The sequence below is a fragment of the Vidua chalybeata genome, chromosome 5 (assembly GCF_026979565.1).
Source record: "Vidua chalybeata isolate OUT-0048 chromosome 5, bVidCha1 merged haplotype, whole genome shotgun sequence".
Classification (NCBI taxonomy): domain Eukaryota; kingdom Metazoa; phylum Chordata; class Aves; order Passeriformes; family Viduidae; genus Vidua; species Vidua chalybeata.
In genome coordinates this window covers 46,035,985-46,059,920 of record NC_071534.1, presented here as the reverse complement: position 1 = coordinate 46,059,920, position 23,936 = coordinate 46,035,985, and the positions used below count along the sequence as shown (strand labels likewise).

Genomic DNA, 23,936 nt, shown 5'->3' with positions numbered 1-23,936 from the left:
TAATAAAGAGTAAGGATTTGATTCTTGGATGTCAAGCTCTTTTCTGATTTTCTTAATAAGCTCAGAACCTTGAAGAGTGGTTTCACAGCAATCAAGACCAGCTGCTGGAGTTTGAATTATGCAGAATTTACACATGGGCTAGAAAACTTAGGCTTGATCCTGCACTTGGCTGATTCATATTTAATGTTCTAAAAAGCATGTGGTGGGGAGGAGGGAATGGCAAGTTGGCATTGTGTCTTTTGTGGCAGTCTGTAATCTGATGTTTAAACTCTGTCAAGAATTGTAGAATTCTGCCTGTCAGCAGGCAGCTCTCACATCAAGAGCAGGGATGAAAATAAAATAATCTTACTCCAGTAATTCTACAATCCAAGGCCAAAAGCTAGGTGTAACATAAGTTATTATTACCCTTTTCATAGGTGCTTTTCTGAATATCATTGATGACCAGTGAGAGAACAATCTCAGGGCTTGCAATTGCAGAGCCAGAAATTTGCACTAAAAAAGGAGAGGAAGGGAAAACTGTGAAAAAAAACCTGTTTTGTTATCTTTTTACTATATTCAGGCAGGAGAAATTAAAATATATAGCACAGTATCTAGAGAAGTACAAAATTAACCAGATGAGTAAAACTCTGTTTTCCATCTTCCCGTTTTTTGCCTCTATTGCAAATCTAGAGCCACATGGAATGTTTTAAGATGCAGATTCATGTTGGATTTTCTGTTTCTGGCTTTCTGCCTTTCGGGTTTTTGGGGTTTTTTTTTGCTACTATGTGTGACATGAGCATTTAAATTTTGAGGTGTTGGGTTTTTTTAGCATGCCACATTACCATTTATTGTTTGATCTTTTTCTGCCTCTGATGTAGTGTTTTGACATCTATTAGTGCTTAATAGTTTTGCTTCAGTAGCTGGAAAGAAATTTCTTAGATTTCCCTCTCCACAAGTCTGTTGTGCCCCTCTGGTTAGTACCTCAGTTTTATGTTTTCTTTCAAGTCAGTCCCAAGTGTTTGAGAGTGCTCTGATATTGTTTTGGAGTGTTGCTTTGCTATTCACTTGAAGAGCACAGTTGACTGTGGTTTATCCATGGAAGATTTGAAAAACAAGACTAAAAATGCAGGAGATGGATGGTGGGAGCTGCTGCCTAATATCTGTTGCCAACAAACCTCTCCTGTAGAAAAGGAGGTTTGGTAAACATTCAGGCAGTCAGATCCCCACACCACACTCACAGCAGCTGGCTCAGGGACAGAAGCAAGAAAGGCTCTTTTTGCAAGGTTTTATTCCAGCGAGGTCAGATGAAACTGAAGGGAACCCAGTGAGAAAGAGGGGACCACCATGTGGTGCAGACAGCTTAAGAAGGGGAAGGGTTGGGGGACAGAGCTAAGGGCTGGGCAGGGCACAGCCACCAGGGGTATCCAACCAATGAGGGAACAGGGAAAGGAGAAACCAGGGGAAGTCCACGGGGGAGTCTGTCTTTTCCTCCCAGGAGGACTGCTCCATGGTGGTTGGTCACTGCCGTTGCCAAAACAGAGGACTTGGGAATTGACTGAGAGCAGGGAGTTCATGGGATGCTACACAATACAGTTATTTGCTTAGATTTTTTCAACCTGACAAAAGGAAAGCAATATATATTCACTGGATTATTAAAACTGAAGCTTTTCCCTTGCTGTATCTGTTAACTAAACATTCCCACTGTTGATTGAAAAATAGATAGCTTGAAAGCTGACATTTAGAATTTTACTGACATCTCAGTATCTGCAAAACTCTCTGGTTTTATTCTGAAACAGAACTGAAATAGTAGTTTGTTTTAGACTTCTATGCATATGGCCATTTTTCAGATTGAAAAAAAAGTCCTAGTGCTTTTAATAAGATACTAATTTCCTTGCCAAGATTTATTAGACATCTAAGCAAGTCTGACAGGGACACAATTATAAGGAATATATACCTCTCTTTCAGAGTAGCTTGAGGGAGTACTGGTCATGTTGCAATTCTGTCTGTGTTCTTTGGAAGAGTGATCTATGTCAAATATATCTGAAAGCCATAGGTATGAAGAAGGCTGAAGTTCAGTCAAATTGTATCCTTCAATCACATGCTTCCAGGGATACCTTATTGTCTCAATTTGATATCATGGTAAGATTCCCAAGAATCTGTTTGTAATAGACTTCTAAAATGTCTGTCTGTCTTTGTGTACTCATAATTCTGGCTCCTGCTGAGCCTGAAATTAAAAGTTTTTGACAAGAAGCAAAAATAAATTTCTCTGTGTCATGCTTGCTCTCCTACTCCTGTTCTCTGCTGTGCGCTTTCTCTCCCCCTACACTTTCTCCTTTTGTTCTGGACCAGCCTTACTGCTGCTTCATAGTTACTGATGATGGGAATACTTTTTGACACCCTGGTATGCATAGGAATAAAGCTTCTAATGAAAATAAAAATTTCTGACCTAACCAATTAAGACAGACTTCATGCATTGTATTGTCTCCAGCTGATTTTGTATTTTTCAGTGCTTTCAGCCACCTGTCGTAATTTCGCTTGTGCTGACTTCAGTGTCTGTGTATTAACTCTAACCTATAGGGAATAACTGTGAACTATTGCAGTTTATAATTTTAACAGTTTGAATAGCTTCATTACTTTCTCTTTTATTTCCAAATTTACTGGGTTTTTTAATCATCACATGAGGTAGTTTTGTTGCTTAGGATTTTAGATTGATGTGCTCATCTAGCATTCTACTAATAGTGTGTTTCTAGTGAGTTGTAATCTGTTTACAATATTAAACGTAAGTGACAAAAATAGCTAGTAGTAAGATTTCTTAATTGACTGTTGCAGATTTTTTTATGTGACTTCTTGTAGTGTGGCTGTATACTTAAAAATGTTTGTTGTTATATGGACATCTTTATGTTATTTTTTTATTGAGTTTCATTGCTTGCTTGGTATTATGGACTCTTCATATATAAAGATGTGGAAAAGGAGCCCCTCATGAATATATAAATTTGTAAATTCATTGAATCAAATGGACTGTTTTCAAATAGGGTAGAAAATGACAGTGTATATGCAGCTTTATATGCAAGTTCTATTGCAAACAGTTCAATACCAAGGATTATAGGAAGTGGCCTGAGCAGCGATCTCTGATGAAGCACTCATGTTTCTGCAGCAAACGTTATTGAATGTTCTGTTCCATTATGCATAATAGCAGTTGTAGTTATTCTGTGGCAGTTTCTCCTAATTTTATTATTAGGATTACTGTACCTAAGCCTGTAAGCTCATGTGAATATTCTTTGTGTTCCCCAAGCTACAAGCAAATAAGTTGTGACCTTCACTAGCAGCATAACAACTATCAAGTTCATCATTATTTATAGCAAAAGGGCATGTTTTTACCCTCCTACTTATGGAACCTCATGTCCTATGAGGCTTCATCATATGGCTGGGGATCTCAATTTGCATGCTTTTAGCATTAGATTAGTTAGTAATTGCAAAGAGTAGTGTCTTGTGGCTTCTGCACCACAGTTTAAATTAAGACCTGTGTGCCTTATTTTTAGCAGGCTTCTATACCAAAAACTTGAGCAAAGAAGTTATAATGCTTCAGACTAGAAGGAAGAAACCTCTGCGTCATTTTGTTTCTTATGAAAAGCCCTTGTGACCCTGTTTGTTGACTCCTTTTGCAGAAGTTGTATTTTGATTTTGCTAGACTTGAAACCTTACTACTAGTTAAAATATCATGAGGAATAAGTTGTATTGTTTCTATACTTGTTTGTTGTAGAATCTCAATTAGTGTTATTTACAATAGAGAAAGGCTTGCTGAGGGATTATTTAGCCTTTTATTTTTTTTAATAGCCAATAGTGATTGTTGATGTAAATGAATAGTTATCTCCTAGTTTTCCTTCAGTTTCTTCTGACAAAATAGTATTATTGTCTGCACGTTTGTCAGTTTTTTTGTGAGAGAGAAGAAAAAAGCATACACCATTGTATTTATCTCGAACACAATTCTAATGTATAATGAGTTGAATATCCACTCTGTATGTCAAAATGAGGTCAGGTATTGTTAAAAATGCATTTAGAGTTCTTTAAGTTAAAAAAAAAATAAACAAACTTATGCAATATCTAAATGTATTTAAATTCTAAGGTATTTCCTTTGTTTAAATGCAGAAGAAAATAGGAGTCAACTTCAACTGAGATAGTGCAACTAGGGCAATACTGTAACTACCTGGTGTATTTCTCTGTAAGATGTAGTTGATGTAAGTTTATTTGATACAAGAAGTGAGTTAACACTTATTTAGATATTTTCTAAGTATCTAAGTATTTCTAAGTGAGATACAATATCTTTTGGAACAATGGTTTTACGGTTTCTATTTGTTTCATCCTCCTCTTTTGGCCTTTTAAGGCAGATGCCTTTGAGTACTGAGGAGTTTGCTTTGTGAGAATGTGTCATATATATGATTCCTGCTTTGTAAGATTGGCCTTATACTTAGTGGTGTTGGAAACTTCTGGCCCCTATGTACCTGCATTTGGCAAAGTGAATATGACTGTATTGTTTGTGAGTTTTTATGTAAGTCACTTGTATGTAAATATTTGATCCTTTGGTGGAAAATGCTGTAAAGGTGATAAATAATTCTGGAAATCTTGATTAAGAACTTCTAATAAAATAACTTCTAATTAGCTCCTGGCTTTCATTTACCTGGTTCTTGCAGTGCATTGTGTCTAGTAAATAAAACAGCAATGAGTATTAATATATTTATAGCTTAGACTCAGACCATATCTCTATGGATGTTAAAGTGATCTGCTTTGATCCCCTGATTTACCTACTGGAAATTTGCCTGCAGCCCAAAATGTAACTAGCCTCATTTGCTTTTTAACTAAACATATAATGTCATATCCCTCCCCTTCTCCCTACCATGTTTATTCTTTTGATCTAGCATATTGCTTACTGTTCATGTGAATTACACCTACTGAGGACCCTACCACATGACTTCCTCTTGCACCTTGAAAAACTAATTTTTCACAAATCCCACTTGAAGTATGTCTTTGTCAACCAATCTGTTTAGCAATGATGAATGAAGATACTGTAATAAAAAGAAACCAGTGCTTCTAAATTGTTTCTGAAGTTAAAAATAAATATTAAATAGCCATTTTATTTGAAAGCAAAGTTTACTGAATAACAATAGAATGAAATTTGACACTGTAATTGCTAGGGTTGAGAAGAGTTAATTTCAGTCCCCCTGTTGGTCTACTCTTCGAAGATACCATCAGTTTGGAGAGGGGAATATCAGCAGTGAAAGTCCAGTGGTTTATGTGGTGGTTCAAGTTATAGTCTAAGTGCTTTTTCTACAACAGCAGCAGCAACAACAAAATCTTTAGCTAATATTGCAGTTTCCATACAAAGGAGGGGTAGCCTAATTTCAACACTCTGTGCTCTATTGCATTTTCACCTAACTCTAGAATATACATTAGCGATTCTATTGGCCAGCTTGGAAGATACTGTAATTTTCTTTGAAGACAGCTTTCTGAGAAATAAACTATTAGAAAACTTCAGACTGGAATACTTCTAAATTATTTCTGTCTAGTAAAAGGAATCTCTGTGTCTCTGTTTTGAAGTAAGCCTTGCAAACATAAATAAAGACAGTACTGTGGTGGGCTTCTTCCTTCCTCTGCCCTTTCCCAAGAGTTAACTCAGAGGCAGCATTGATCAGGTACCCTGGTTTTGTATCATATCACACAAAATAATTTTGGGGGATTTGATGTATCTCCTAACGATGCATTAATTAGTTGATTATTTTGATTAATACCCTTTTGTGTCATATTGTGGAAGGCCCACATTTATTGCCAGTGTCAGTATGTGCTATAGGTAGAGTTTGTTTTTCTCCTTTGCAAAGGATGCTGAAATTAGTATTGCTACAAGTACATATTTCATTTTTAGTGCATTATGCTTTTATAAATAGTAAGATGTCTGCAAAAAGCTTGTTTGTTTTTTTTCCTGGGAATTAGTGTACTTGGTTCTCCTTTGATTTTAATATTAAATGGTAAGCAGTAACAGCAATCCCTTCTTTCATCAAGTTTGCCATAACTATGTATCCTATGTAATCTGATTTGCATGCAGTAGTGCATTGAAAGATGTGAACTAGAGTTTGTCATAAATTAATGATATTTAACGTATCATTTAATAAAGATGTGTATTTCAAATGTGTTTCCTGTAATACAAAGATTCTTGGCCTCTTACAGTAAGTGGACATGTTTTTTACCAATTTTAATAGGTTTCACCTGTTGTTGGAAAGATAATTAGGTGGAAGATTGATAAAGGAAATGTAGATCTAAATGTAGATCTATTTTTATCCCATTCTCTCAGCCTTCTTTGAATCCTGGGGGAAGACAAGCATCTGATGTAGTACTCTTGAACCACTGGAGTATTAGGAATTACGATGTACAACGTGGGGACATTGTGTCACTGGTGTAAGTAATTTTGCATACATTTCAATACATGCTTATGTAGATGTTGAACTATCGGTGTTTCATCTACAATAATGTAGGTATATACATGAGCAAGGAACCTAACATTTTAAATAATGCATTATTGTTATTTCTATCATCTGCTTTAAAAACTCAGGTGTTCAAAGAATGCATTATCAAATTTTTACTTGAAAGGAATGAAATGCAACATATCACGTGATGCAGTGTATATGTGTACCAAAACTGCCAAGAACAAAGAGTTGTGAGATAGAAAATAGATAAAACATTATGTGGTTTAAAGTAGTATTATTTTAAGTTGCTTGGCTATGTACTTCTGAGAAAAAATTTCCTTATTGACTAGTACTGTATGCTTTTCTTTCTGGTGAAGTATGTCTACTGAATAAAATTTTAGATAAGATCTCAAGGATTCAACCACCTCCATAAAGGACAAATGGAGCAAAATATAGAGTTCTATATTTAAAATTGGAAGGTCTATGTATCAAGCCAAAAGGTGGCAGTGTTTTGCTGTAGAAAATACTCAAGACTAACAGAGGACAGAAACTCCATTTCAGCCTTAATATAATATAGAAATACAATGTCAAAGTGCTCATAACTGACTCAGGGATATAATACATACTCATATTATATGCTTGGAGAGTTTAAGCTTAAGGTTTTAGTTTTGTAAGTGAAATGCACAATATGTAAATTGTAACAAAAATGTCTTTAGAAGCCATATTATCTGCCTGCCTTTTTGTCATATATCTTTTCTAATTGTCCCATTTTTTGCCTACTTCTTCACTGTAGTGGTAATTTGTAAGACAATTCTCTTCTTTTGCTAGACACTTAAAATTAGCACTGTGATCTGTCTCATTTTCTGTCATGTAAAATTTTCTGTAAATAGTCTAGCTACAAATATGAATTTATTCATATTTGCTACAGATACTACTGCAAAAGGACGTTAATTTCAGGTCACTTAATGATTGCTGTAAAATGTGATTCTGCCTCTGTGTGCATCCCTCTGCCCAAGTCATGCTCTGGTGATTGTTTAAAAGAGTCAGTATAACTGATTAGTAATTAATAGACTGAACAGAAAATGAGAAGGTTCTCTCATCAGAAAACAAAATTAGCAGTTTCATTCTTGTTATACTCCGTGAACGTTTGTGATTCTCTCTGAGCCATCTGCATTGGTTATTTTCACTTTGCTGTATGTTTGAGTATGAAAACTAGTATTTTAAATGCTGTGGAGGTTTTTGTATGTTTGGAAGCTTTTCCCTAATCTTGGAGTTTATGTAGATCCACATAGAAAAAGTTGTATTCACGCATTGTACAGAAGCTTTTCTCAGTCTTTGGGAAGTCCACTAGATAATCAGATCAGAGTATTCCAAAAGTACTTTAAGATAAATACAAAGGAAGTTGAACAAATGAAAAACAATTTCTTGGATAGTTTTAGTATAAAATATCATTCAATGTTTACATTTTCAGTAACAAATTTTAAGTACCTCATGATACAGGTTTTTTAGAAGCAGTTTTGACCTGCTTCCTTATTGTATTGTTAAGTTTTTAATTGTGTGATAAAGTCTTGCAGGGTATAGTATCTGGATGTGATTTTGTGCTAGTCAGTTTTTGAGGCTTAATTTTGCTATACAATGTTTCTGTTGTGTAAATTGGTTAATACTTTTATCTTTTTCATTTTGATTGTTTACTTATTATTTCTATAACTCACATATATGCATGAATTTCACTTGCTGGTCCTCAGAACCTGATTTAGGTAAGGCATGAACGAGGAAGACCAATGTCCCATCAGGTGCTCCTTTACTGATCCTCTCAGAAATGCAGTTGAAAAAGTGTTGGTGTGACTGAGATAGGCAAATGGATATGTAAACCTTTGTTTTGTATCCTTGTTGGCTGCTTTACATTTGTCCACTGTCTCCTCTTTGCCAAGTTGTAGCTGAAGATAGTTTAGAAGTTGAGGAAGGGTGGTCTTTTGCAGAACAAGAGCTGAAGCAACATTCTCCTTCACGGCAGCATGACCAGGGCCATTCAAACTCATGTCTTTGCTCCAAGCTTTGGCTATTGACCTTCTACTTACAATGGACTTTGCTAGTTGGGATCTCAACAATCCCTTTAGGAATTGTGGTAGAAACAGCAGCCATCCTTCTGGATGGTATCTCTGATGGTATGAAGAAAGCAAAGAGGTGAGTAAGTCTTGGTGAACCGGGATGCCTCAGAAGAGAACCAGTGAGCCTGTGGTCATGATTCTGATACTGCTTGCAGATCCAAAAGTTTTTCCTCTATTTTCCAATCTAGTTCTTGATAAACATATATATATATATATATATATATATATATATACACATATATGTATTTATTTTATCACTTTGATTACAAAAGAACACCCAAGTACTCAAGGACTTGGTAAAGGTACTGAATGAAGACTGCATGTCTCTCTGTCATCTCAGTCTCTGTATCTGATGTAGGTGAATCACTCATCTCAATCATAGCTGTCAAATTAGCCACTGTATGAACAAATGTGCATTTACCTTGTTTTAGACAAAATATTTTAAATGGCGTTAGTCTTTAAAAATATTAAATTAGAATCAGGTAAAACCAATGGACATAAGTTGGTAGTAAAAAATTATTTCTTTAATTGCAGTTTAGTGCCATTTAGTGTTTTACAGATAGTTATATCTTACCTCAGCCTTTAGATTATATTTTCCCTTTAGCTTGAACTAATTTTTATTGTTACCAGAATTAGGAGAGCTCAATATTATATGCTGTAACTCTTGAACTCACAATTTTAAGTTGATTCATAACTAAACAAAATGTTCTGGTTCTTAACTTGATCGCTCACTCAATGCCTAATTTAGGTACTGCTATATTACTGGGACTTAATACACTGAAAATCAAAACAGGAATAATTTTTAAATAAATGAAGTAATTTCAGTTACTCTGTGTTCCAGAGTACTACCTTTCTATCTCCTAAATGGATTTAAAAAATAAAAAAATGTGTTGTATTTTTAGTTTGGAAAATGCATTTGTTTGTCTTCAAAGAGGAAAAAGAGCCATGTAGCAGATTACATCATCTTTCAAAGATGAATGCTTGTTTTTGCCAGGCAGACCTGGATTTTTCACTAACTTTTGTGTTAAAACAGGCATCTATTTTGTAAGAGCTTAGCTGAGGTAGATCTCAATAGTTGTGTAGAACTTTATCAGATATTGCGGAATGAGTTATAAGATACGTAGTGTTCTCTCAGCTGGTTTCACTCTGTAAAGTTTGAGTGCCAGCAGCATCGTAGCTGGAGCTGTATGTGTCACAGTGGGGGTTGTACAGCTCATGCAGTTCCTGGGAATACATTCTGCAGCTGCACTTCCCAGCACTTATAGAGATAGGGCTCTTCTACTGCAGATTAAGGGATATTTTTGCCAACGTAACCTGAATGTAATTTGTTTTTTACTGTGTACAAATGCAGGCATTGTTATAAAAAGATGTTGCCAAAGAGTGATTTTTAGGTCTAGAATTCATTTTGGTTGCCTTTATGGAAATCCTCCTGTCCTGATTGTACAATCATATCGTCTTTTTATTCCAAAATTCCTGTCTTAATTTAGAAAAAAAGTCGGTGCTTAGATTTTCAAATGATGAAAAGTTAAGGTTGCAAATATTCACAGACACTAATTTTAACCTTGAGGTCAAAAATTAGAGGTTAATTTAAAGGTTGTGCTATGTCTGTATTAGAGAGAACACCTTCTCCAATGTTTGACTGAGAGCAGGAGCTTACTTGCTGGACAGGTTGCCAGGTGTCCCTCCATTGCTAATGTAGAATGTGTTCTTATGTGTAAAATAAAAATAGCTTTGCTAAATTAATCTGAGGAAAAAAAGAAGGGAACCATGCTGTTTGTTCTGTACATCCTGAATGGTAAACTGCTTTTAAAAGTGTGAACTATAAAAGCTAAATGGGCAGTATGTTTAAAAACATGTTTTTAAAGATCAACTAAAAATAAGGAAATAAATGTTGTATATTTTGTCAGCTTCTTTTGAGTTCTCATATAGGAGCATAATTGCTTTAAATACAAACCCAACTTTCTACATAGAAAATTCTTTCACATTAAAAAAAAACCCAAATCATACTTCTTGTCTGCTATCCTTCTTATCCTTAGGATATTAAGGATATTAAGTGGCTTCTGTCACTTCTTCCTCTGACAGTAAGAATATACTCAGACCTTTCAGTAAACTCCTTTATTTTGGGTAAACTGCTAAACATTTATATGAGCTTGATCTTTGAAAAATCTAGTGCAGATTATCATTCTGGAGGAAGAATCAAAGTACTGCATTTGAGGTTGTTTCTGCTGCTGTGTCCCTCACTGGCATCTGTTCAGAAATGAGAACTGGAAAAGATAGTTGTGGTGATGATTTTTTGTGATGGTTCAACAAGTTTCAGCCTATACACACAAACCTGAATAATGCAATTTTTGAAGGAATGTAGTCTTGTTTAGTTGATGAAAACAAGAGTTCTCAAATTGTGCAAACTGAATATAAGCTATCCATAGAAGATCACTAATTGGAATTTCATTATTGAGACTAGTTTAGTAAAATAAATATCAGTAAGAAGGTACTTACTGAAGGAACTGCCTTGAATTTGAATTAGTTGTAATTATGAAAAGATTTTCTACTAAATTCTGATAGATATAATGTGAATGGGTATCTAATGGTTCTTGCATTACGTTTAAGAAAGCGTCTTTCTGACAAAAATACTAGACAACCTTTTATGAATACCTCTGCTTGGCCTCCTTAAGTCTTCCAATTTCTATTCTATTTTTGTTTGTACTTAGGTCTCAGTACCAAGTCATCTGTCTTCTGGCGGGTAGGACACTGCAAAGGAGGTTGTGCTGACACAGAAGCTAAATAATCACTTTAGTTTCTATGCCTCAGTGACCTCAGAAAATCTTTTCCTATTCTGTCCTTTTAGCTGGGAAAAAAAACCAAACAAAACCTCTCATTTCTTTTCTTGATAAAAATCAAGAAAGTGGTTCTACTTCTATTATCTGTGTTACGATCTATTCTTAGTGTGGGTATCGTACTATTTATAAGTGTGTTAATACAGTTGGTGGAAGAAAGCCTTGCATCTTCTATTTATAAAGTAAAATCCTATTTCTAAGGAAACTTTTTAGATACTGTATATTATCCTTGGTTGTATTATGAAGTGCTCAGGAGGGGTTTAATAGGCAGTGATTGCATTACTGTGGAAAATGAGCAGTTGTGGAGGAAAGAAGCTGTTGCTGTTAAAGTTATGGTTGTTACACTTAAAGTCTATGGATATGACTAGGAAGTTGGTAAGACTTGATTGCAAGAATCACTGCTGGAAAGAGTCTGGCTAGACTCTAGGCCAAAAGTCACATAAATGAGTGTTACAGGTTACAGATTTAGTGATTAAATTGAAAGTTAGAGATTTAAAAATAACAATATTTATTTTCAAAGAGGTAATGATGGGGAAGTCAGATGGCCTTTGCTGTTTGTGAAAGAGGTGTTGATTGATTGATTGATTGATTGAATAATTGGGAAGACTACTGTAGTATTGTAAGTGGTGCTGTGCAAAATTCATATTCTGGTTGATTTTTTATTTTATTGGTCTTTCTATTGAATTAAGTACCTTGCTGTTGAATTAAGAAACAAATTCTTGCTTGCTGAACGTTTATTAGAGTATCTATTAGAATACTACATTGGAAGTTTACTAAATCCACTTCATTGATTTCTCAGTTGTTTTAAGTTTTGGGCTTGGTTGGTTTGTTTGTTTGTTTTAGGTTTTCCTGGATATAATATAGTCTTTGTGTGTAATTTAAAATGCAGCATTGAGAGACTTGACAAAAATAGTTAAAGTCAGATGCACAGTCTGTGGTATTTAGTTGAATTTACTTCTGAGGTAAGTAGCATAAAATTTCTCTAAGACCCTTTGTAATGAAAGTGGAGGGAGATTACAGTCTTGCCCACCTCAGAAGCAAAATACTTAAAAATACAGATCTATAGATTATCCTGTGTAGAACAGCTTTAATTTTGATGCTACTGAATTGGTACTGTATATACTGATAATTATATTGACTTATCCGTGTTTAACTGGAATAACTGTGAGTTGCAGTAGTGTTGCAACTCAGCTAGATTAGGATATAAATAATAAAAACAAGTTAATTTGTAGTTACACCAAAATATATGTCTGATTCTTTGGAAAGTGAGAAAGATGTGAGAAAAAATGGTTATATTGTGATCTTCAAATTGCAGGATGATCAGGTGTTAGCAGCTAATTGTTACAGAAGGAGGTCCCATGTTCTGCTGTTGGAGGAGTGTTAACAGTAATTTTCAATCTCAAAATTAGCTGATTTATTAATTCAATTTAATTATTTTTACTTCACCTTTTAGTGATCAAGCAAATGACGAAGAGGAAAAAACCTAGTTTACCAAATGATATAATTTTTACCTTTTCAATAGAAATTTAAAAAAATGGAGCAGTATAGAATAGTTTTTTATATTATTTTAGATGATGAGTAGTCACAATATGTTGGAGGTCCTGGGTTTAAGTGGACAGCTGCTTAGAATGTTGCAGAAATTGCAGCGGTGATTTGGTTGGCTGGAAAGCTGTCTCTGATCCTGTAACTCTGCCTTACGGTAGGATGGCTGACTGTCCTGTGAAGGTCATGTTGAGCAAAAGGAACTTGAAACCTGTCTTGGTTTAGAAAAATGTTGTTTTTACCTTTTGAAATAGCTATAATTTAGATGCTAGGAATATGCTCTGCTGTAGCAGAATCCACTGCCATGTATATATCAGAAAGGTATCGGTATATGTTTCCTGAATGTTTTTTCTTTGAACCTTAAGAAACTTTGACAACTCTTATAGGAAAATATTTGATACCTGTTTTTCCTCTGTACATTCTCAACTGCTGAGAAGTAATTGCTGGTTATTTATGACTGGCATTGTTTTTAGGTACTTGGAACTAGGAAAGGTTTTACAAGTCAGTAAAATAAGCTACACAATCTCATTGCTGGAAGTGGCAGGCAATATGATTGTTTCAGCAACTAATGTGAAATTCCAGTGCTCATTCTCTGCAGGGTATTCAGATTAGACACCTCCTTATGTAAATTCAGACTAAAAATCTGTGATGATATAGGATAAAAAAATTAATGGGTATTCATATGGTTTTTCTTACACTTTAGATCAAGTGTATTTTTGATTATGATAACATAGATGGACCATAATTTTTAAATATATGCTCTGAATACATACTCTGTATAATCTGCTGATCAGATACCTTGACGCTTTAGAGGATTGTTAAACTGATACTGTGTTGAAAATAATTTCCTTCTCTTGAAAGTGAAGCCAATGTTCTGACTGATTCCTAGAGAAGATAACAAATCAAAGTATTTAATGTTAGGTTCCACTGCACTTAAGAAATGCTGAGTGCTGAATTCATGAGATGCTAGATTCAGTTTAAGATAAACTCATTATTTTAAGGGTATACCTTCATATTGCTTTACTTGAATTGTGAACAGTACACATTTTGGACCTAAAGATGCTCTATTATCTATTATGAAGACATTGTTCTATACTTAAGAGGAGATGGAGTAATGACACAGAGGCTTTTTTTCTAGAATAACTCTGGAAATCAGCTTACTCTCTTCTGTATGAAATCATTATCTTTCAAAGAGATCCAGTTCCTTGGCATCAAGGCTTTCATATTCCAATGATAAGTTTTGCTATCTGCAGTAGTATGAAAGCTCTAACAGAGAAATATATGTAGGATGTTACAGTATGATTCAGCAGTTCTTGAATCCTAGAATACAGTAATTTTTCTTAAGAGATGAAGCCTGATTATTTATAAGTTCTGGATGTAAGCAATTAACCAAATGAAATTGGTTCATTGTATGCAAAAAGATACCTAAATACATTTTTACATTTTTATCTTTTTTTTTTTTTTTTTTTTTTTTTTTTTTTTTGGCAGTTAGCCTATTTTTATTTTGTGTACAATTTGGGAAATACTGAGGTGATATTTTGTTTTACAGGATATATCAAACATTGTGTTCTTGGACAAATCATAGATTAAATATAGCCACAGCTGACTTGGTATCTTTCAGTAATAACTTCCCTTAAGCCAGTTTAGTCAGTTGTCTTATGAGCAACCATAAATATTAACTACAGAATGTTTCTTCTAGGAATCTTTCAATTAACTACACATAGGCTGACAAAGTGAATTTTGCTTACACATGAAAAATATTTATTTCCAATCTAATCGGTGAAGTTGGAAGAAACACCATGAGTCTTGACCTGTGCTGAATATATTGTGGACATGAATATTTTTGCATGTAATAAATAGTCTTGGCCTTGTTTTCTGTCTTTTCAACTTGTTAGCAAAGGTAAAGGCAAGGGAATGGCAAATTATCAGGTTTAAAATGATAATTAACCTTATAATCACTGTATTTTCTAGGGAAATTATATTGATGAAAGTAACATTAGTTTGTTATGCGCAATCAGCTGTTCCTGAAAAGTGCAACTGAACAACATTTAGCTTTAAAAACATGCATATGTATTTGTATTTGGGACTTATCGTTACTGCCAACTGTCTATCTGATGATTAGCTACAGAGAAAAGTCCTTCTCAGAGATGCACAGCAGAAGAGCACGACAGGGGCCACAATTGCAGCAAGGGGCATTCTGACTATACACATGGAAAGGGGGGGAAGAAAACAAGATTAGAATCACCTCATAGCCAGAGAGGCTATGAAACCTCCAGCCTTAATTGAAACTGGACTAGCAAAAACCCAAGCATCCTCATCTGCCTTTCCAGTTGCATCTGTTTTGGCCATAAGCTGAATAGATAACTTCCTGAGGTCCTTTCCAATCTGAATTATTTTGTTTGTTTACATCAAATGGAATTTCAGCAATGGAACTTTTAAGATGTGAGGCATAATAGCTATACACTATCAAGGCTAACATTGCTAATTAATGTTTACAATAAGCATTATGATGTTTTTAATTTATTTTATAGCATGGAAGTGGAGTTTCTAAAAACCTCTTTTTCTGTATATGTGGCTGTGATATTTGTCTTATAACTGCTTCTACAGAAGCAGAACTGTTTCTACAAGACCCAGCCATGCTGTTGAAAACCTGTTTTGTTAATAGCTGAACCATACAGAGAATGGTAAGATTTCATTTAGGTTTTATAACTAGATTGTAAATTCTCTGAAGCAGAAATGATGAGTAGGTTCAGGCAGATGTGTGTGGTACAACAATTACTGGGATGGGTGGAAGGCTGCAGGCAGAGGTCTGAAGACTGGGACATGTTTGACATACTATAGTAAAATGAAGTGGTTTGACAACATATGAGGGCAGTGGTTCCCAAGTGAGAAGTGGAGCCTGCTAAAGTACACAAGCAGTTGTTTGCTCACTTGTTAAGTTTTCAATGAAGTCTTACTGAATTCATTCATAAAGGACTGAAAATCAGAGAAAAATGTGTGAGGAATAAAGTATAAAAAACACGTAAAATGAAGGTGAAAAAATTAATTTGATAGAATCTGGAAGTGAAGACAGGGGTTACCTACAAATTTTCCTGTCATGTCTGTAATTTAATGACTTTACGTAGGAAGAACTGACAAAAATCTTTCTCATTTATTTCATAAATAGAACTTAAATTGATTTGAACTTGACCTGTGTCTTCTGCCAATATGGAGCAGAACACTCTAGCCAGCCTAGTCTCAGCTCTGATTTTCCCTGTTATTGTAGATATCTTTTTTACTGCTACCTTTGTGAAATGTAAAAAAATAGTACATAAGCAAAATTTTGGACTAGGGAAGGTAAAAGGTAAGAGTAAAAACTTAAAATTATTGTTCTCATAAACCCATCATCTGTAACATAGTGCCATTTAGAGTTTCAGTAATTAATAGGGTATATCTTAAGGCAAAAAAGAGATAGCTAGTGAGCATTATATATTGTGTTATGTGTTGCTTTATATGTTTGCTTTAAGGGATAAATTAGTGCATTCTCAGAACAATAACTTTGATGTTTCCAGAACTAGGGCAACTGTAATGACAGAAGTGTGGTCTTGCCATATAAAGGGAAGTATGTTGTCAGCAAGCAAAGGATAATAGCATCCTGTACACCCAGAAGGCCTGCTGTGATGTTTGCGTCTGCATAAGATCCCCTTCGCCCTCAGAACAGGTTATTTTTAAACTGGTGCTGAGTTTGACCTTAGTAAAGAAATACTGTTGTAAGATTTTTAAATGTGTGATCATGCACAGTGTGTTCCTCAGTCCTATAGGACACTGATAATAGTACTTTTTCCACAAAAAACTTGTTTTAGTTTGCACTTTGAGTTCAAAGGCTTACCTGTTTAACATTACCAGGGAAAATGTGATTGCAAATTATTTTCTGTATCCTTAATTGATATAGCTTACCTGAATCCATGAGACAGAATTAGAGATTTAAATTCATTGTTCCATGCAGTTTATGATGAGATGGTGTCACATTTCTGATTAAAGTAGAAATAGCTTCCATAGACTTTGTTGTTAACTACATTTTCCTCAATGTGAGTGGTGATGTCTTTGTAAAACTTGTGAAGAATATTAATTGTTCCAGGTCAATACTACTACTACTACTTCATAGGAACAGCGTGCATACCTTTGATAACTAAAGGAGAATGTTGGTATAGTTGACATACATTTATTGTAACATCTTTTAAATACCTTGCAATGCCAGGAAATTTTCAGAACAATCTCTCATGGGCCTCTTGTAACCTTCTAAGACCCCTATGTTATTGCACAATATCTAGAGACAGGTTTTAAAACTGACAGTGGTGGCAAAGTGAAAATTGGAGTGATTCCTTAGTGGGAGAAATTTATGATGTGAGTATATGTTAACTAACATTAAGTTAAACCTGATTTAGCAAAATAAAGGCCTTAAAGTGTCTGAACCTAAATTTAGCAGAAAAAAGTGCATCTTAATATCTGAAACTTTTTCTAGATGCTTCTTAGTTTTTATAATTGAAACAGTTGAGCATGTTCATATAGAATATTTTCTCCTCTTTATTTCCCTCTTTGCCTATCCTTTTTGAGAAATTATCTCAGTGATTTTCTTTGAGAGAGTTTTGAGTAGCTGGCCTTCCAACTTTCCTTTTTTTTCAATTCTCTTTTGTAATCCTGTGGCCATTTGTGGTGTTGAAAAGACGACAGAGTTTGTGAATGCATAAAGTGGGTTGGGGTTTATTTAAGTATTTACAGTAAGTCTGTAAATCTGCAGCTTTGGAGCTGTTGTCTCCCACTCTTCTAAAGTCTGCTGTTTTTTCAGCTAATTCTAAATTACACTTTTCTCCTTTAAAATACTTAGAAGTTTTTTTGTGCATGTGTGTTATGTATGTTTTAATCAGCTATTACCTGTGGTTTGTGAACGGGTATAGCATACTATAACTCCAATAGATGTGTGATTGAATTAATACTTTTGAAAATACTTAAAGATTGCAAAGACTCTTAACAGCTGTATTTCGCATTTCAACGGTGTAACTATATGCGAGACAGCTCAGCAAAGTTTTCCAGTTCACAAGATTTGCTAATGCAGCAGCAGTTAACCACCAAGGGAAATTTAGATTATAAGGGACTCTTCATGTCCTGATTTGTAAAAGCCCTCCTGGGCTATTCTAGAAATTTCTGCTAGCAACTACATTTAGTTCTCTGTGTGGCTTGTTTCAATTCCTGTGTGCGGCTGTATATACTATTTGCTGAAACTCATGATGTGTGACATGGTAGCAACAAGTACATTCTCTAGGTGGTTGCAGCAGGGCTGGCAAACATGTCAGCTCCTGGTATACAGAGAACGTGAACAGAGATTTGCTCCTATTAGCACAGAGCATTACTTCAGGCTGGAAGTAATCAAACTTGGTATATCTAATCTACCAGTCATACTCCTGCTTTATAATATATTAATAATAATATAACTGATACTAGAATGCTCTGAGTAAAGGTTTACTTTTTTGTTCTTTGTCTCATAGTTGCAATTCATAAAGTGAACAAATAAAACACATCAATACTGCTTTTATCATGAGCTTCATCTGCAGGAAGCTAAAAGTTGTACAATATTTAATGTTATCTCATGAAGAACCCTTTTGAACACAACAGGGTTATGGTGGCTGTATTCATATATTCCTGATTGGTCTCCCATGTGCTTTCTAAGAATAAACTGATTGGAGATTGCTATGGAAATTTGATCGAAGTACAAAAGGTGAGCTAACATAGACTCGTATAACTAGCTGATACTCAAAATGATCTTTGACTTAGGAAGAAAATAAACCACACTCAGAATTTGAGAACTGTTATAGCAAAAATTTCAACAAATATAAATTTGTGAGACTATATATTTTTTAAAGTATCTCTGATAGACAAACTGGCAAATAAGGCTCTAGCATAATGATTTAATAATTATTATTATGTGTATGTAATACTTGTAGAACAATTTCAGATTACTGATTGATTTGGGAAGTATCCTTTATGGACACACAGAGGTCAGATTTTGAACCAATTGGCATGCAGTAGCAGAATGACTACAGCATATTGCTCACATACCCTGCAAAAGTTCTTAAATGTGTATGTTCTTTATGAAAATCAGTAATTTTTCCTTTCCCCCAGTGACTTGGAACAAAAGCAGTGGTTGGTACTGCTATGAGCCCAGAATCTGAAAGGATTTGGAATCCTTGTTGTAATTCCTTAGAGTGAATGATGTTCATATTGCCTGTGAGAAGAGAGACTGTAATCCCCATTTTGCTCTTGCAAGTCCAGAATATATTGTCAACTTTTTCTGCTAAGGATCCAAATCTGATATATATTTTAAAACAGTTCAGAAAATCAGAAGACTTAAAAAAGAGCAAAAGGGAAAATTTTAAATGGATATGTTTTACACCTTATTCAAAAATTAAATATATAATATTGTACTTATATTCTTCTAATATATTAATTTATGGATGTGTTTATGGTCTATATAAATGTTTTAGATCCTAGAGTGACTCACTACTTTATTTGAAAACAAAATCCATGTTCATCAGTTTGTATGGAGTGTGTATGCAGCAGCTGAAGGTCCTCTCCCTAGAATGGTAATCCTCTAGTTGGATATGAGGATAATTCACCATCTTAGTCATGTATAAGATATATACATGTAGGGATTTGCTCTATTTAGGACCCATTAAAAAAAATCCAAATCATTCTGATCTGTGTATTCCTGCCCATGGCAGAATGGACAGTCATATTGGACTACGTGACCTCTCAAGGTCTCCTTCCACCTAACCCATTGCATGGCAATAAGATCCCTTCCTGAAGTTGTTTTCTTGCTGGTCTTGGGTTGTTATATTCAGGTTCATAGTAATAAGCTGAAAGGAATTTTTGCCACTTCAACCAATGTAACTGGGATTTATATGGAATTTATGTGCTAAATAAACACATGTTTAGGTTTTTCTCCAGGGGTTTTGATGCTTAGATTGTAATCTGTATCCAAGGTCACGCCCAAGCCATAGATAATGTGCTACTGAAAAATGAACTGGTTTGCATCCCCCACACTATTTGAGTATGCACATCTTGGGATGTCAATCATGCCTCTTTCAACCAGTCATAATAAATACATTCACAGACATCAGAGAGAAAAAAGGAAGCTGAGAACAGGCCTGTGATGAAGGAAAAATTATATGATTGACAGTGTTCTTTTTTGATCCTAACTGCACTTTGGTGGAGGGTCTATTCAGTAGCAATTCTAGAGAGAAGATTGTGACAACTTTATATTACTTCTTGTTTGTTTTGCTTTATAATTGCAGACTTCCTTAAGCAAATTACAACAGACTAGTTAATCTGTTAAAGTTTGGCCAGTGAGCAAGCCTGTTTCTTTCCTTCACAGCATCTTATGTCTTGTTTGTGTTTCAGAAGTCTCTAATGAAGGCTTGAGGATGAAGCCTGTAACTTATTATTTTATTCTTATTTATATTCTGTTATGCCTTGGGATGCTGATTTTGGACAAAAGCATCATTATTCAAGAAACTCTACATAGATTTCTTTGTCGCCTCAAGGGGGGTTTCTGCATTAAACTTACTCCAATTATCTCTATTGTTGTAATAGTTAGATATCATAAATCAAGCCTACACACCAGAATTTCTCTCTAGTCAGTGGAGAAAAATGAGCACTTACAGAAATGAGTTTTTTATCAATTATCCTTAGACATTTTATGTTAAATGATGGGCCAAGTAAATTACATGTAATTTAATTAGAATAAAAACATAGTTCTATATAAATTTTCCACTTTTGTCCCTAAACTAGGTGATCAAATAGTAATGAAATTATTTTAGTATGTTACACCATATAGTTTTAAGGATTATTTATATGCAATTTACTACTGCCCAGAAAAAAGTATTTTCCATGTTACATCTTAAATTTCAGGGTGACATTTCCTACTTTTCACTGTACCTATTTGGACACTCCTTTTGGGAGTCTGTAATAGCTGACCAACAAGGGTCTTAGTTTTACAGTCCAAACTGAACAGTCAACAATTTTTCATCCTGTTGAGATTAAGCATCTGTTAAATGAGCTATACATTCAGATTACTAAATTATATTGGGGAACTTCCATACTGTTCTTGTGTTTACAATATTATTTTCTTTTTTTCCTTCCTTCCTCTCTGTCTCTTATACCACACAGAAGAAATAAGGTCATAATTTAATGAATGACCCCTTGGATCACAGATGCTGACAAAATGAAGCCTGAACATTTTAAATTGGCTGGCTGCTGTTATCCTAACAGAGCCCATTAAAGTCACACAAGAGAGCATAACTTATTATGTAGTGAAACTGTGACTTTTTCATGGTTTCTTTGTAAATGTGACAAAATTTATGGATGGCATTAGTGATACTAAGTTGACAGAATTAAAACCACTGTTTATGGACACAGTTTAGTAACTTGATTTAATTAGATTCTCACTGCATTGATCTAAGAGGATTTTCAGGCAGTATTTTATGATGAGGGTTTGAAAGAGAATTCTGAAACTCTCACAAAAGTGAAGAATTCAAAGCAGTATTTTCATTTAAATACATACATGTTTAGCTAATTTTAGACTCTTGTACTTTGAAACAGTGACAGTGTTTTGTATAGGGGCTTCAGACACTGTCCAGCATGAAAATTCATCTTAAGCTAAGGGTTTACTGCATTAATACTGGGTGTGTATAACAGAGCAATTCAGCTCCAATTCAGATAAACACATTAGAAATGGGGCAAAAAAAATCTAAGCTCCATTGATAGTATTGGCTATACTGGGATCTCCTGATCCTTAGTTCCCTTATTGATACCTAAATTTAGCATGGGTTGTGGAACAGTATCAGAAGTAAGTGAGGCTATAAAGATAATCAATTATCTTTTCTGTCAGAGCAGATAATGCCTTTTAATTTCTTCTTTTTTCCTGGCTTCTTCCTGTGTCTTTTTCAGGTTACCTGTCCCCCTTAATAATCAACCTGGTTGTAAAGTTACTAAGCATTGTGTTATTACTATTGCCTACCTTTTAAACTTTACTGAAAATAACAGGCAATAATAATCCCTGGAATTTTTACGATTAATCTTTTGGGCATTTAAATATGGTAAGCTTTTGGAAAATGCAGTATAGACCTGTCAAGTGAGTATAAGGAGTTATAAAGTGAATGCAAATCAATGCAAGAAAGTTGAAAAATTTCATTAAATTTATGATATAAATTTATGGAGATGTCAGTGTTACAGGAGGGCTTGTGGTCTGTTGAATACATTAAATGGTTTTAAGGACATTATGTTGTATGCATCTTAAAAATTCCTGAGAGAGATTTTACTTGAAAAAGCAACATTTCCAAGAACTAAAATTCATCATGTAGGAAAAAGGCTGTGTTTTATTTTATTCCACACTAGAATTAAAGTAAAAAGAATAACACTTTTAAAACGAAATAGTTTAGATTCTTCTTCAGCATGGAAGGTTTAAAAGGAGCAGTACTTTCAACTAGGAACAAATACAAGAAAGTTAGCCTAGCCCCAGGTTGTTGCAAGCTGAAGTAAATCTTGATATGAAGTCACTTGTTGAGGGCTCTGGTGGAAGGGTAGCTGGGAGATCTGTTAAGCCACAAATTTATAAATTAAGGTTTTGGCACAGCATTTGCTGGAGTTATACAGACAGTTAAAAATTGGGATGTGGCAGAAGTGCAAGACCACTGAGACTGGCTCAGCTGGATAGAGTATGATGCTGATAACATCAAGGTGGGTTTGATCCCTGTATGGGCCACTCACTTAAGAATCAGACTTGATTATACTTGTGGGTCCCTTCCAACTCAGAATATTTTGTGATTCTGTAAATATAAGGCTACTTACTGTAACTCTCTGACAAAGAAAACATTTACTTCACAATCTCTTTTCAAAACTGGCAAAACAAGGTGTGAATTGTCAGTTGGATTCCCTCCCTGTGTGTCCTTTCCTGTGTAGTTCATCAGCATTGAGAGACATTGGATATGTTTCTTTCCATTAAATAGTACCTGAAGCTCTACAGCATCTTTTAAAACAAATTCAAGGACAGTTGATCTATAAACTGCTAAATATTACTTCCTCTGTAACTTCTTGTGGCAACAAACAGCAAAAATTATAAGGTACTTTTTATTCTTCATTTGTTCTTCATCCGGGGAATGTCACAAATCTAATTACTAATTTCAAATTTAAATTTCATATTTTGCTGAAAATTGTGCTAATATTGCAACTCTCAGTAGTTATTTTTGTAAAATTCAAGATGGGTTGGATGGGAGACTGAACACAGTCTTCAGAGCATTGTTTAGAAATGAAGAATCTCTTCAGATTGACTTTTCTCAAAAATAAGTAGTTATTTATGTGAAAATGGTGTATTTCTTGCTCGTATTTCACCTTCTTTTGCATCAATATTGTAAAAAAAAAAAGAAATACTCAGAGAATATCTAAATTTCAGTACTTTATTTACTGTAGGAAGGTATCCATAGACCAGATGTTGAGTCCTGACATTAACGTTGTGTCTTCCATTATCAATATTATAACCTCCAAGCTAGTATTAAATTTGCATCTTAATGATGTCAAGATGCATATGAAGAAGTATTTCTGGGACAGGAAAATGAATGCCATCACAATTTTTCTTTATATCCATCATTATTTAGTAATGGCACTCTTAAAATAACATATTTATTTAACTTTTACTTACTTTACTTCTGCTATGTTTTTCATATTGTTGATCTGTGAAATTCACTTGGATTGTGAAATTGGATGCAATATAAGAAAGCAGGGGAAAGGTTCACATAACTCCAAAATTAAACTTCACTGCTATATTATAGTGAGAAACATGCCTGTAGACAAATGCATTGGCTAGGTGTAGGTTTTTTTCATGATAATTTCAAATTCTGCTATGGAACATCAAAGTTTACTATGAAATCTTCACAAAATTTTTTCCCAAATGACAGAACAAAAACCACAAAGAACCACACCTGTGTTTTTCT

At 34.5% G+C, this 23,936-nt stretch overlaps 1 protein-coding gene across 13 annotated transcripts in view; it reads left to right on the top strand.

The window, feature by feature from the left end:
• Positions 1-23,936, top strand: part of IMMP2L (inner mitochondrial membrane peptidase subunit 2) — a 419,562-nt gene that overhangs the window by 9,714 nt on the left and 385,912 nt on the right. For all 13 annotated transcript variants that reach the window (XR_008430811.1, XR_008430803.1, XR_008430804.1 and 10 more), the window contains exon 3: positions 6,320-6,423. Coding sequence is in view for 3 of the 13 variants with exons in the window: in XM_053942039.1 (XP_053798014.1) it covers positions 6,320-6,423 (104 nt within the window). In the remaining 10 variants the exon portion in view is untranslated. The remainder of the gene's footprint in view (positions 1-6,319; positions 6,424-23,936) is intronic.